At 41.5% G+C, this 15450-nt stretch overlaps 2 protein-coding genes across 2 annotated transcripts; both read left to right on the top strand.

Annotated features, from left to right (window-relative positions):
- Positions 5292-7754, top strand: LOC8060079. The gene has a single exon (XM_021461741.1). The coding sequence runs from the start codon at positions 5485-5487 to the stop codon at positions 5956-5958; it is 474 nt and encodes a 157-aa protein (XP_021317416.1). The 5' UTR covers positions 5292-5484; the 3' UTR covers positions 5959-7754.
- On the top strand, positions 13595-14520 carry LOC8071711 (dirigent protein 1). Its single transcript, XM_002450618.2, has one exon. It carries the CDS (start codon positions 13668-13670, stop codon positions 14280-14282), a length of 615 nt encoding a protein of 204 aa, XP_002450663.1. The 5' UTR covers positions 13595-13667; the 3' UTR covers positions 14283-14520.

Here is a 15450-nt window from a genome sequence, read left to right as displayed (position 1 = left end):
CCTGATAGTGCTACCATGCTAAGGTCGCGGACCACACATGACACTATGGCCTGTTAGTCGTGCCGTGCTGTGCTGCTAGGCACGGTAGTCCGGCATGCCACCTCGTGCCAGCTCGAAGGTGTCGCCCAAGACGGGTCGTGCCGGAGGCCTGGGATGCGCACGCTGTCATCACGCTCGGAGTTCGGGGGTACGGTGCCACCACCGCTGCCGTGCTTGCCGTAATCATCACGTAGCTAGGAGCTTGGGGACGCACCGCCGTCGCATGTTTATGCCTGTGCTGCCCATGTTGTGGGCAGATGCGCCATGGTGGAGCACCATCATCGTGGGGACGCCGAGCGAAAGGAGCCCTAGACAGGGAGGATGCCAGGATGGAGGTAGAGTGGTCGGGGAAGAAGAGAGTGGAGGGGGCAGGAGGGGGCAACGGATGAGGTACAAGCCGCGAGGGACGGGAGGCAAGCCAAGAGCGACGAGATGCAGACGGCAACAGAGTGAGCGATTGGGATATAAGAGCTGGCTAGGGTTAGAAATTTCTATTTATATACTACATCCAACGATTGTAATGTATAAAGGATCATCCAACCTAGAAGATTAGGGCCCGCACGGGCACTGCAGGCTGAAGCCGTGACCTATGACACGATCGTGCTAGGCACAGGCACAATGTGCCATGCTCGGGTCATACTTTTCCATGTCAATGCGGACTCTGTGGGCCTAACTCATTTGGCCAAATATAATAGTGACGCATCGTACATTATGCCTACACACTATTTATATCATGTAGCAGAACCAAAAAAAAAATGCTAGAAACCTTCCTATCTCGAGCTCGCGAATAAATGTTTGAAATCTTCATGTGTTAGATACCAAAATAAATGCTTTGATATCTTTTATGAAGAAATATTTGCATTACAATGCACATGTCGAATAATTTCGCATAGAAAACCATATATATGCAATCACTCTGGATATGTTTTTTCAGAAATGTCATCTCCGTTGTCTGTATACATCTAAGACAGTTAATCCACTAATAAAAGACTGTATACAATGTAGAACAAACCGATTTTTAAAGCTGTGGATATCCAGGTCCGTCCAGTGGTTGGCTTTATTGGCTCGATCAACGATAGGTACTCCCTCCATCCCAAATTAACTATTATTATTGATTTTTATGGCATATGTTCAATTCGATTTAAAGAAAAATATGTACAATATTTATATTTCTAAATAAATTTGTAGAAAAACTAGATTGAAAAATCTTTCCAATGCTATTAATTATATAATATAATTATTATTTTTTAATATATGTTTAGTCAAAATTGTTTTTTGAAAAGTGTAAATAACAGTTATTTTTGGATTGAGGAGTACCCATCATCTACCTCGTCCATAGATTCGTATCTCAGTGAGGCCAGTCACTTTTTGATCAGTTTGGAACGGGTAGGCCATGACAATTTTGACAACTAAGGCCTTGTTTAGTTGCGAAAAGTTTTTGGATTTTGGCCCTATAACATTTTCGTTTGTTTGTGGCAAATATTGTCTAATCATGGACTAATTAGGATCAAAAGATTCGTCTCGCGATTTACATGCAAACTGTTCAATTAGTTTTTGTTTTTATCTATATTTAGTGCTTCATGTATGTGTCGTAAGATTTGATGTGACGGGAAATCTTAAAAACTTTTTGGTTTTTGGGTGAACTAAACAAGGCCTAAATCTGTCAATGGGAGAGGGTGGAGGGAAAAAAGGACTATGAGAAATTGGTTAGGACAGACGAGAGGAGAGCGCCGACATATAAGGGTGACCGGTGAGGAAGGAGGCCACGTGGATGAAATGTTTAGCGAACTCGTCTTGTGGACTCCAATAACTTTATAAGATGTTTTTTTACTGAACACTTTTTTTAAAATAGCTTCATAGCTGAAGTTATTTTTCTTCTCCTCTCACAAAGATATGAGTTGAAATAAAGCTGAAAAAAAAATAGTTTATTCTAGCTTTCTTTATTTTTTTTCTTTTATCAATGCATGAAACTGTTAGTAAAGCTGTTTTGCCAAACAACTTTTCCAAAACAGTCCAACTTTACCTAAAAAGTTGTTTATGAAGCTCATTTCTAAAAAATCAACTTCACCAATGAAGCTAAATTGTGCCAAACATGACCTTATTTTTTTTAGTAAAATCAAAGGTGCCATGAAGCCACGTCAAAGAAAACTTGTGTGCCAATGGAGTAAAAATTATATCAAGCTAAATAAGTTAGTGCTGGAGTTTTCAATAATACAAAGATTTTTTAATAGGCATCTCCCTTTTGGGTCGACACGGCTCTACTAAAACCCGTCTTTAAAAATGGTTTACGAGCTCTCCGTCTCTAGAAATCAATATTAAGTAGATGAGTTTTTCAGTTGCCTCTAAAAATATCTTCTATTTTTTTAGAGGTGCTTTCTAGACATGTTATTTTTATAGACGGCTAGGCTTTGTAGCCGAGGCGGTTGTCCACGTTTAAAAATAGGTCTAACATAGTAAAATTCATAAATTTTATAAATAAAGTTTGATAAAGACAAATTTATATCAAGGTTGTAGTACTCACAAATATCTATAAGTTTATAGTTGATAATTTATTATTTCAGTTTGTTTAGTGTATGAAAAACATATTTAAAATATTTAGATTTTCAAATTGAAAATTGTTTTTTTTTCCAATGACCCCAGATGTGGAAAAGACATAAACCAAAGTTGTGGTACTAGAAATGATCTTCGTCTTAGTAGTTGCCAATTTTTTAATTTAAAGTCATTTAGCGCCAGATTTTTTAAAAAATTTTCATATTTTAAAATTACATATTTTTTAAAAAATTTCAAAATACCGCAGATAGTAAAATGTCCTAAACTAAAGTTGTACTTTGGTGCTTAGTCACAACTAAATTTGAGGTGCATATCATGAGCTTGATCTGCCGCGATTGCAAGCACGCGTATTCGTTCAGGATGCTGTCTGGTGGGTTTCTCCTAGGTTTTTTTTTTCTTTTTTTGCCTATATAAGAAATTCTAAATAACAATTTCTACATGTGGCTAGATTTTGACCCACGGTGGCTGCTGTAGCTAGAGATCGATTTTTAGAGGAGGCTAGACATCAACCTCTAAAATCATTAATTTCTAGTAAACGCCTCTACAAACTATCTACCGCTGCCTCTAAAAAGCAGTAGTGTGTAAAACTAATTCTGTTAGGCCTTGTTTAGTTTGCAAAAATTTTGGTTTTTGACTACTGTAGCACTTTCGTTTTTATTTGGTAAACATTGTCCAATTTCGGAATAACTAGGCTCAAAAGATTCATCTCATAAATTACAGATAAACTATACAATTAGTTTTTATTTTTATCTACATTTAATGTTCCATGCATGCGACTAAAGATTCGATGTGATGGAGAATCTTAAAATTTTTTGCGAACTAAACAATGCCTTATATATCGGAAAGTACCTTTTGTTATTCTTTAATTCATTGCAGTGAACCTAACTAAAAAAACAGTATTTAGATCAATAATGAAGCGAACTGTGGTTACATTACAATGGAGATGACACGAGGGAAGTTATAAAATTGCTGTGTGAGAGTCTTGCTCGTGTAATTAATGTTTAGCGAAAATTGAAAAGTCAGCCGATAACAACGGGATTGCAGCACGTGCACGAGTGCGATGGCAGGATTGTAGCACGTGCACGAGTGTTGTTGGTGGGAAGACAGCTTCTTGTCACAATCGGGAACTTGAGAGGTCCGTCTAGCACAGCTAAGACAAGGGAAAAAGCAGTTTCCCTTTCAGATTTTTTTTAGCTATGCCCTTCGACTATAGATTTACCAAAATATGGTTCTAGCTCGTAATATAAATCTATAAAATCTACAAATTTCGTCAAGGAGTCCTCAAAAACTCTTTACTTTATGGGGTCGAGAGAAATTATACCCCTTGCCACGGCTTTGCACACCCCAATCTCATGTAAAGATGGTAATGGTACCACGATATACGATAACTGACTGGGATTGCACATCCCAATCTAATGTCAAGATGGCAACGCTGCCCCAATATCCGATACCCGACAGGGATTTCATCCATTAAGGGATGTTCGCGGAGTCAAACGGATCTCCATGGAAATGTTCACGGACTGAAACTTATTCCTGTCAGATAAAGCGAGGGTTATAACGTTCAAGCAATCCCTATCCCCATCACCCATCGGGTGACCCGCCTAGCAGGCCAAAAGGAGCCCCCGTACTAGATGTTGAGCCCAACTCAAAATAAAATCAGTCTGGTCCCGCTAGCTTACACCGCCTCACTGATCCTTTTCCACGACTCCTCATGGATGCTGCCGCCCTCCTGACTCACGCTCGCAACACGGAGTCAGAGACGGAGAACGCAGAGTTGGGCCACTGCCCTTCCACATTCGCAGTCTCGCTCCCGCTGCACTCCACCCTCATCGCCATGCCCTCCATTGCGACAACGACACGAAGATCTGGAGACTAAAGGTCAGAGCGATGGCTTGTTCCTGAATCCTGACGTTTCTTCTTGCGGTACCATGGCTCCCTCTATCGACATCAGCTCTCCTACAACCTTGCTACATCGGTTCACGGCTCTGCTTCCCCTCGCCCTTCTACCTTCCCCATGGTGACGCCAATGTGGACGAAGCCACCCTTGACTTGTAGTCAGGTGCGTGGCACCCGTCGGGCCCCCATGACTCCAATCGGAGACGGGGACGGGGACGGGAGAACGAGAGCCCCGACGTGGGGAGCGGGGCAAATCAGAGACATCGGGGATGGGGTTACAGTCCCCCGCCGGGATGTATCTGTTGCCATCTTGAATCTCATACCAGCTCTTTTTGTCTAACATTTCTTCTCCCCACCTTGACTCATCGATGTTTTGCGCCTAACCCGCTATGTCGGCCATCTTCTCACGCTTGGTTGGCCGCTGCGCCGGACCCCAATGCGCTCGGTTGTCTAAGTGGTGCCATGCCAGCCGCTGTGCCCAACCCGCCTGCGCCCAACCGTGTCTTTCCCCATGTCTTGCCATGAATGTGTCAATGTTCTGTGCTTGTTGGCTTTGCTGCATGAGCCATGTCTTTCCACGACAGGCGGCCGTTGGGCTGCTGTGCTGAGCCATTTCCCATGCGTCTGGCCGTGGACGCACCAGAGTTCCACATTCGGTCATGGCCACCCATTGCGCCCACGCAATATTTTTGTCCTCTTTTATTTTGGCCCCGAATAATCTTTAAAATTGCATATGAATTCAAATCTACGGTGGAGATCTCCTAAATAGCCCAAATCCATATATAGCAGAGCGCTGGTGCTATGGAGTTGCTTTCAGAACGAAGCCGGAGCTCTCCAAAAGTGGCGCTAGGTCAAGGATTTCAAGTATAATTGTACATGTACACCCACAATCCAGCTGCGATTTAGCCGCAAACTAGCACTCCGTAATAAGGCAGCAGGCCCAGCACGCACACACAGGCGCGCCAATGCCCAAAAGAAAGACCAAGCTGAACATCGATCATGGCTTCCCTCTCTTTCCTCTTCCTCGGTGGCGGTGCCTTCTTCTTCTTCCTCTTGGCCACGACCGTGTCCGTGTATACCCACATGTACCAGACAAGCGGCAACGCCAACGACAGCGGAGCTGCTACCACGCACCTTCACTTCTACATGCACGACGAGTACGCCGGCCCACGCCCGACCGCCATGCGCGTCGTGTCCGGCCGCTCCCTGCTGCCACCGGCCTCGTCGAGCGACGGCGACACGACGGCGGCCGAGACGTCGCCGTCGTCGTCGTCGTCGTCGTCGCGTCGTCAGTTCGGGGACATCGCTGTGCTTAACAACGCGCTGGACGGAGGAGCCCACGATCGACAGCGCACGCGTGGGCACCGCGCAGGGGTTCGGCGTGCGCGTGTCCGAGGGCGGCGTCGTGTCGCACGTGACCGTGCACCTGGTCCTGGATGCCGGCGAGCACCGGGGGCAGCTCCGTCACGGTGAGCAGCCGCATCGACGTGGAGGAGAAGGTGCGCGAGTCGGTGGTCGTTGGCGACACTGGGCGTTGCCGGTTCGCGCGCGGGTACGTGATCACCAGGAACTACAACTACGACCTTGGCCACGGCGGAGTCGCCGAGTTCGACGTCTATTTGCTCAACTAACTTCCTTGACTTGAAGGCATTTGATTTGTCTGTATAAGCATCAATCTCAACATATATCGTACGTACGCAAATTTTTTTACCGTGTAATAACTGTCCATATGGTGTTTACTAGTATACGCTGAAGCATGCATTTGAGTTGAAATGATTCACTACTAGCGAACTCTGGCTTCTACCACCTCACACCCTTTTCACTATGTCGAAAACATGTAACAGTACGAGATCAAAAGTCATTACTGGTCCTTGAGCCGCCTCACTGATGACTCTTGAGCAAAGGTGAACAAACAGAAACAGATGCATGACTTTATCAATGAAGGTGGTCAGGGGGCGTAAGAAATTAAACTTAAATGTTCAAACCAAAAAGGAGGGGTGAATTTGGTCGATAAAACAATAACATAGGCCAGACATGACGACATAGTATAGATAGATATTGATGATAAAAGTTTTATGAAATAAAATGAAACGAGTTTTTAAGAGAATGAAACTTGTCCGCACTTTTTCAACACACTAGTTGCAGGGCGCGCGCCATCGCGCGCATGTGCAATGATACGTGAAATTTTAAATAGAAAATATGTAGGGTAATGAGGTAGAAAAGGCAATAAGAGCACATTCAGTTTTGTACATAGCTAATTAACTATAATTAAAGTTATGATAGACTATCTAATATAGAAACAACCGGCTGAGGAGCTTGATAGGATAAATTTTTCTTGGGGTGGACTGGAATCCTTCTTAGCTTTATAGGAGCAGGAGATCAGGTCCATTGGCTCGAGGAGACCTGACGGCTGCCGCCTTTGGCTTAGTGCTTAGACTCGTTGGACCTTGATCTGCATTAGATAGACACGGTGATGACGTAAAATGTATCTGGACGTGTGTAATGTAGGATATCCCGTATCATCCTTTGCAGTAAGAAAAGCATGCAAAGCAGGAAAAAATTGTTAGCTTCACTCCAAATTATCAATCTTCACTTTCTGTAGAAACTGTGTGCGTTGTCAATCTGTACAGACTGATTTTTTTTTTAAATAGGTAAACCTGAGTATTGTACTGATTTTGTAAATAACTTAATAAATGATGAGCATAGCAAATAGTTAGAAGGACATAACAAAGTGCCATGTGTTTAGAGGAAGAAAGTATTAAAAAATTTAGAATCACAAGCAGCGTCGGAGTCAGCAGTTATGACATTTCTCGTGGCCGGGAAACTGGTCATCTACAACCTACAAAACAATAGGAAACACAAGAAGAACAAACACACTAACTCCTCGTCATCATGCATCAAACTACATGTTGGTCTTATTTTCCTGGTACTATAAATGATGAAGACGGTAGGGTTGACCAACACACTAACATCTTTCTTAGGTAACAAAACTGCATTTTAGTTTGGTAGACCAAATAATATGCTACAAATTATTAATTACTGCCATATGCTAAATGTCTGCTATGCCACAAATAGCTTTTCTGAACCAGTACCAAAATTTGCTCTGAGGAATGTAACAGCATAAAAATCAGGCACAACGTACCTGGTAGGTCTGCTGTAGGGCGGCTTGGTTGAACGTGTAACCTGAGCAAGTATATAAATTGGATTTTAAATAGTAACATCGTGGGACTACTGCTCCCGAACAGCATATACCTATATCGACTATTAAGATTTTTACTCTGTTAAGAATAGGTTGAGGAAAATAAGGCCAACATGGAACCTAAGGAAACAAAGAATTTTTGTGTAAAACACAAAGCAGAACCTAGAAAGTAATATGGTCATTCATCAAAACTTAGGAGGTCTATGTGTTAGTGTATGAGAGACAGACAAAATAGAGAAAAATAATAGAGTAAGCGGCATACTGGTTTGTCAATAACATGAATTGTCCAAAGGGGTTTGGAAGGACACGCTTGTTTTAACCAAGTACTAAAGATTCCTGCAAGGAGAAAGAAGCTTAAAATATTTAATAAATAATGGACATGACCAGACTTTATGACATGAACTTTATTACTAACCGAACTTATGGATGAGAACATACAACCATAGACAAAAACATGGACTACTAACTGTATTAAGGCAGTGCCACCAACAATTTCTAATATACAGCTGCCTACTATGTTAGTATAATAGATCTTCTTTCGGTATAAGAATTACCATATGTAAAATGCACCCAACCCTCATACTCCATTTTGTTTTGCTAGCTTTCCTCCATTTGTATGGAGGACACTATTTATTATGTACAAACACTATTAGTATTGACTTACTTATACTGTCACTAAATATCACAACAAAGGAAAGTGCAGTGCCTGGGTTTTTTATGGTGACACATAATGCGTGTAGACATTTTATTGAACTTAAGGACCGTTCAGTAAACATACGACTTGCAGATCAATGCTTATTACATGGCTTTGTATCCTATTGTTGATTAAGATACGAGGATCATAAAAGCTTGAAGTTACATGACTGTTATGTCCAAAAATAGCAGATATAAGTGTGTCGAACAACAATATATTCTTGGAAGGTCATCTATAAATACTGTGAGGCGAGGGAACAATTGCATACAACAATGCTTCATGGCTTAACACTAAATTGCATGGTGATGCGAGGTAGCACACTAAATAAAAGATAATTTTTATTTATTAAAAGTAATTAAGCTGAACACAACGGCAGGTCATCAGATCATTTTGATAGTCGTGTAAGGCTTTGGAAATGAAATTTGTATAATAAATGTTAAGTTATGTAGTGACTGAACGTTTAGCAAGTGAAAGTGACTAAAAACAGGCCAAAATTGGTCACATCCTAGAATCATGGCAGCTCAATGTAGTAGGGTTACCTTTTTAAGTGCACATCTTATGGTGGTACAATTCCATTTTCTTTAAACCTGAGATACTTAGAAGCCTTCTTACTGCACAATAAAAGTAGAGGTACTGATCTGTTATACCTATATTTTTGGCGGAGTGCAAGAAGAAAATGTTCAGTACTAATCGCTAAGTACGAACATGAACCTTTCACCTGGATTCTAGATACTATGGAATTATGTTGCCCTTCTCTGTTTGTGGCCATTTTGTCCAAGGAGTCTTGCATAGAAATGACACATATTAGTTGTCATATGATATTTCACTCTAATTCGTAAGAGCTACAGTGCAAAATCTATAGAATATGAAACAAAATTTTCTAGGCACAAATAACAGTTTGGATGCATGAAAATGATGTGAAACCTCTAGTTAATCACTTAATTGATCCATTCATCTTCAGGCCTGAATACAATACACAATGCAGCAGGACATCATCACTGTTAGTTAGTGCTCTTACAAATCGTTTGTTGGTGTCGACGGGCCCCTGATGGCTTGCCTCAGCGGTAAGATCACGTGCAGATCATGGCACATATATGATAATAGTGAAAAAATGGGAATATGAAATTCCAAAGGTTGGATACATGAATAGGCAGGAAATCTTGACATATGTATATTATAGCAATGCAAACCTACAGCCAATACTCCATGTAACCTCACAGTCACTTTGAAAAGGTTGCATACTCTGTATAACTTGATTGTCACATTGAAAAACTTGAACAAATATGAGCAAGCATTATATGCCAGGGGCTGTACCTGAGACCACTTATAGCCCATGAATATGAACCATTAGAATATTATCTTCTATCTTCCAAATGTCACAGATATCAGGGTGACATGACGCACATTACTTCATCAAGAATTAATAACCTGAAAACGAAAATGGAACAATTTCTGTGAGGGGCTTCTACAGTAAAAGGGAAGAAGTTTCTGTAAGTTAAGGTGCAAGCTATTTACAACTTTATTAAGATATCATGGTTAAGGTGGCCATAAAGCAAAAAGGAACTTTAGTAAACACTGTGTAGATGGCCTTTAACTGAAGGTGGAACTGTAATAGATCAATCTGAATCAGCATGAACATAGTTCTGAACATACAAAAAAGAGCAACAATCAATTAGGCCTGATAAATTCGACCAAACTATATGAATCGAGCTATTAACAAAAAAATGCACCCAACCCTGTTGTACATATGGAGTATAAAAAATTAAATAACCCACCCAAAATAAAACACACTCAAAGCAAGCAGCAAGTTCGATGAAGCAAATGGGTACCTAAGAACTAAGAGCTCATGTAGATCTAAGCATTAGGTAACCACACTTCGTAAAAAAAAATATGGATTCAACTTGTAGCAAAAAGATGAGGGCAACCATGTAGGGTTTCATTGAGCATAGGAAGAGTTAAGGAGAGACAGGATGGACACAATCGAGGAGAGGACGATGCAAGGAATGCCGGGAGCCCGTCCGGATGGCTGCGCCGCTGCCCTGGCCGTCAGGAGCTCGCACGGAGGATGGTGGAGGACCACACCGGCGTGTCTTCACCTAGCGCCTGCCGCCTCCTCGGGATAGAAGGGGACAGAGCGAGAGGAGGAGGAGGACAGCGACGAGGAGGACGAGGAGGGCGGTGGCCGCCACCGCGTGCCGCGCCCGTTGTCGTTGCCCTGCGCGTGCGTCGGGAGAGGGAGAGCGATGACGAGAGGAAGAGACGGGAGGGGAAGAGAAAGTTCCTGAATGAGAAGCAGAAGCCGGAGTTCTATATATTTGGTGGATCGGATTCAAACGAGAAGCAGCAAAAGTTACCACAATCAGCTAAAAGCGACGAGAATCTGACAGAAGCGGATTCATATGGAAGCTGCTTCAAGCGATCTGGACCATACGATCGAGGATCCGACGGTTAGGAGATTTCTAGGTGACGTGGACCCAGCTTCTCCTCTTGGGGGCTGTCGGCTTATATAGGGGAGAATGAGTCTCAGAAACTGAAACATGAGACTTCTACGCCGACTGTTGGCCTTAGTGTTATAACTTGAACTGGACAAGATAAATAGATTAAAATAAGTATCTAGCAAGGGGCTAAAAATGGCCGGTTTGGACCATTTATGCACCAATAAGCCAAGTTCTCGCATCAAATTTTGGATCTTTGTTGTATGGTTTATGCAATTGACACTTCTTTTTAATCTGTGGTAATATGCTATAGCGATAGTCATTGCAGCATATACGTGGTTAGTATATATAGCCCCTTTGCTTCACTCACTGCTGGCAGCATCACCCCATAATAAAAAAGATAGTGTGAACTGTAAAAAGGCGTGTTGATTTGAACATCGAAACCACATAGAAACTCAATGGGCCATGGAGGGGTATTATATAGGAAGAAATCTACTTTTCTTCCCCAGTTTTCATGAAAGTTCGTTTTTCCTCCTTTAACTTCAAAACCGCACAAACTACACCCTCAACTTTTCCAACCGTACATTTTACCTCCCTGGAGCGGTTTCGAAGGCGGTTTTGCTACAGTGAAGGTGGTTTTGTCTTTTTATTTTTAAATTTTTTTATCTGAATCTTTGAAAAATCATAGTAAATCACAGAAAAATCATAAAATAGAAAATCTATTTTTTTGTCTCCACATAAGTAGATCTATACAGTAAACATATAATATAGTATGATTTAGTATAAAGTTTTTGCTATAAAGGTTTTGTCTTTATTGTTTTTATTTATTTGGCTGAATCTTTGAAAAATCATAGTAAATCATAAAATAGAAAATCTAATTTTGATTAACTCCACATGAGTATATATACACGATGAACATATATATGGGTATGCTTTAAGTCCGAAAAAATAATTATAGAAGCTACAACTATGAATTTTTTCAATTAATTACAAAAAAGTATAAATCTAAAGCTACAATGAAAAATTTATACTAAAGCATACATATTATATATTTACTGTATAGATATGCTCATATGAAGTCTTAATAAAATTGGATTTTTTTTATTTTTTTATTTTTTATTAATTTACTATGATTTTTCAAATATTTAGCTGAAATAACTAAAAAAGAAAAAGACAAAACATTTATAGTAAAAACTTTAGACTAAAGCATACCATATTATATGTTTATTGTGTATACATCTACTTATGTGGAGTCCAACAAAATTGGATTTTCTATTTTTTTCTGTGATTTACTATGATCTTTTTATAGATTCAGCCGAAATAATCAAAATAAAAAAAACAAAACCACTGTTGCTGTAGCAAACTGTACCGTTCACTATAGCAAAACCGCCTTCGAAACCGCTCTAATGAGATAAAATACACAATTTGAAAAGTTGAGGAAGTGGTTTGCTTAATTTTGGAGTTGATAGAGAAAAACATACTTTTGTAAAAATTCGAGGAGAAAAAGTAGACTTTTTCTGCCTATATATAAGAAAGTTCAACGAGAGGGATATCACAATTGTCCCATGTGTTTTTTTTTGCGAGCAAATTGTCCCATGTGTTAATTGCCTCAAAGGAAAGAGACTTTGAGAGGTACAAGGTATCAAGGTAATACCACTAACAGAAATCGTAGATTCGTAATCTGCAAGTTCACAACGTGGAGTTTGGATTGAATTCCGAATGACCTGCACTCGGACAGACAAAGCCGGACTGAGTCGGTTTCTGCAGCCGCGGGGCACAATCAGTGAGAACCGGACTGGTTGGAATGCCACTACATATCTTTTACCCAAAATTGATCCAAATTTCATTCTTTCTTGTTTCTAATTGCTTCGCCCAATCCAATACAAAATACATTTGGTTTTTTTGGCTGTCAACACTATTGCATTGCATAAAGTAGTGGTCAGGAGATGTCTCTCTCTGTATGGCTGAGACGTCATCCCACCGAAGTAATGCGTCCTGTGAGATTATGATTATATTGTTAAAATTGTCTCGTGTTTCAAAAAACGAATGGATCACAACTGTTTGCCCCACGTGATGAAATATGTTGAGAGAGACTCTTGGGATATATACTACTCCCTCCGTTCCAAATTATAAGTCATTATAAGAATCTTAGAGAGTCAAAACATTTTCAAGTTTAACCAAAATTATAGAGAGAAATATTAAGATTTGTAATATAAAGTGAGTATACTACAAAATATAATTAAGGGCTCGTTCGTTTATGGCTATTCCTGGCTAGGAATAGTTCTTGGTGAAGATTGACTATACAAATTACACTAGCATTCCTAGTAGGAATGGTTACCGGTCACCATTCCCTCCCAAACTAACACTGCCTAAGGAAGAATCTAATGATACTTGGTTAGTATCATAATAATTATTCTTTTATTATATAAATTTGGTCAAATTTAGAATAGTTTGACTTTCCAAAATTTTTGAAATAACTTACAATTTGAGATGGAGGGAATATCTATTATACTAGTACTAATGGGAGGTCCTCAACGGAGTTTATTTCAACACCATTTCTCGTGAAACCCACAAATTAATATCGAGAAAAAAAAATCAATTCTCAAAAAACAAATAACGAGAAAAATTAATCGGAAATATTTGGTCATTAATTCGATGTAAACTCTAATCATTGTTTTAAATTATAGCCATTTTTTGTTTTAAATTATAACCATTTTTGGCATACACCTTTGAAAGTTGACAGCGACTCCTGCAATGCAGGATGCGACAGTACTATTTAGGCGCCCATATAGCTAGCGTACAGCTCTGGCCAACAAGCAAAGCATAGCTCAAAGCAAGCTCATCGATTGTCATCATGGCTTCCCTCCAGTCCACCATCTTCCTCGGCGCCGCCTTCCTCCTCGCCGCAGCTGTCTACTTCCGCAGCCTCGACACGGCCGGTAGCCGCAGCGCCACCACACACCTCCACTTCTTCATGCACGACGACTACACCGGGCCGCACCCCACCGCCATGCGGATCGTGTCCGGCAGGTCCCTCTTGTTACCCACGGCGTCCAGCAACGACGGCGGCGCCGCCAACAACGACAGCGCCACGGCTGGGAGCACCCTGTCGTTGCTGTCATCGCCGCGGCAGTTCGGCGACGTCGTGGTGCTCAACAACGCGCTGACGGAAGGCCCCCGTGGTGACAGCGCGCGCGTCGGCACGGCGCAGGGTTTCGCCGTGCGCGTGTCGGAGGGCGGCATCGTGTCGCACCTGACCATGCACATGGTCCTCGAGGCCAGCGAGCACCGCGGCAGCTCCGTGACAGCGAACGGCCGCATCGACATGGATGCCAAGGTGCGTGAGTCGGTGATCATCGGCGGCACCGGAAAGTTCCGGTACGCGCGGGGGTACATGCTCACCAGGAACTACGACTACGACCTTGCCCGTGGAGGCGTTGTCGAGATCGATGTCTACGTGCGGCACTAGCTTTTTGAGTTCATTGGTTCATGTGTGTGTCGATCGGGTCGTCGTTCACATTATTGCTGTGTCGTTGCATGTAGAACTTGCTATCCACGGGTGTGCTTTTTAATGTTTCTTTGGTATACGTGCCACCTTGTTCATCTATAACTGTTGAATAATTACGTCAAATCTACTTTGTACGTGTGCTGGCATGTGTAGTCGTCCTTTCCAAATCAATAATATTGTATTAGATATGTCTGGTAAACCTCCTTTGTTTCTTTCTATCGAAATGAAATGAACAAAATGATAAACTAGAATGGCAACTAAAGAAAGATGAGTGCGAGCCTCAAGGACCGGAAACGACAGTTAGAGAAGAGATGAATAGGAGCCTTAAATTTTCTTGAAATATTTGGCTGCTATCCTAAAACCACCGCCAAACACAAGCAACTTGCCAAGACTAAAGTATTGTAGCCAACTTGTGACAAGAGTACCTAAAATGATTCTTTGGAATGGTATAAAATCAACGCAAGAACACGATTTGGAGTTCAGACGATCAAACTAGGAGCGAAACGGAAAATAATGGCTGACAATAATTAGACAGAAAATCTGCTGAAAAAATTCTGGTTGGCCTGGGCCACTTGGCTCTGCAGAGCTAGGTGCTCATGGTGATGAGGCTGTTGCTCTGCTCGATCACATACAAGGGAAAGGAAAGAAAATAAAAATCACAACCGTGAAAACCACTCTAAGCAAAAAGGAAGTAAATTGATACTCCACAAAAGTAGCCAATAATTGCTTTGGTTTCACGGAAGCACGAGACAATTCTTTTGGACAAAATCAAACACGAAGCCACCTTGACACAAGACAAGCACACCACGGTGCTGGGCCAGGGTACTGAGCCTTTTTTTTTCGATCACTGCTTAGGCTCTATGGCCTTGTATTAACAGATGACTCCTCAGCCAAATCGCGAGCCGCCCATACGCTTACAAATTCAGGGAGGGGATCAGACCACACATGGAACTGACCCGGGTCCCAACTCTTGCCAATGCTAGCTAAATCATGAGCACATGAATTACAGGAACGTGAGATTTTACAAATGCTTGAACAAATAAAACTATCCTGAATCATCTCTCGGATGTCTTTGAAGAGACTCCCGCCCATAGCAAGGTCACCCGATGATGAAGATAGTGCCTCCTTC

Source organism: Sorghum bicolor, chromosome 5 (genome assembly GCF_000003195.3).
Source record: "Sorghum bicolor cultivar BTx623 chromosome 5, Sorghum_bicolor_NCBIv3, whole genome shotgun sequence".
In the NCBI taxonomy this organism is placed as follows: Eukaryota; Viridiplantae; Streptophyta; class Magnoliopsida; order Poales; family Poaceae; genus Sorghum; species Sorghum bicolor.
This window is presented reverse-complemented; position numbering and strand designations above follow the sequence as displayed.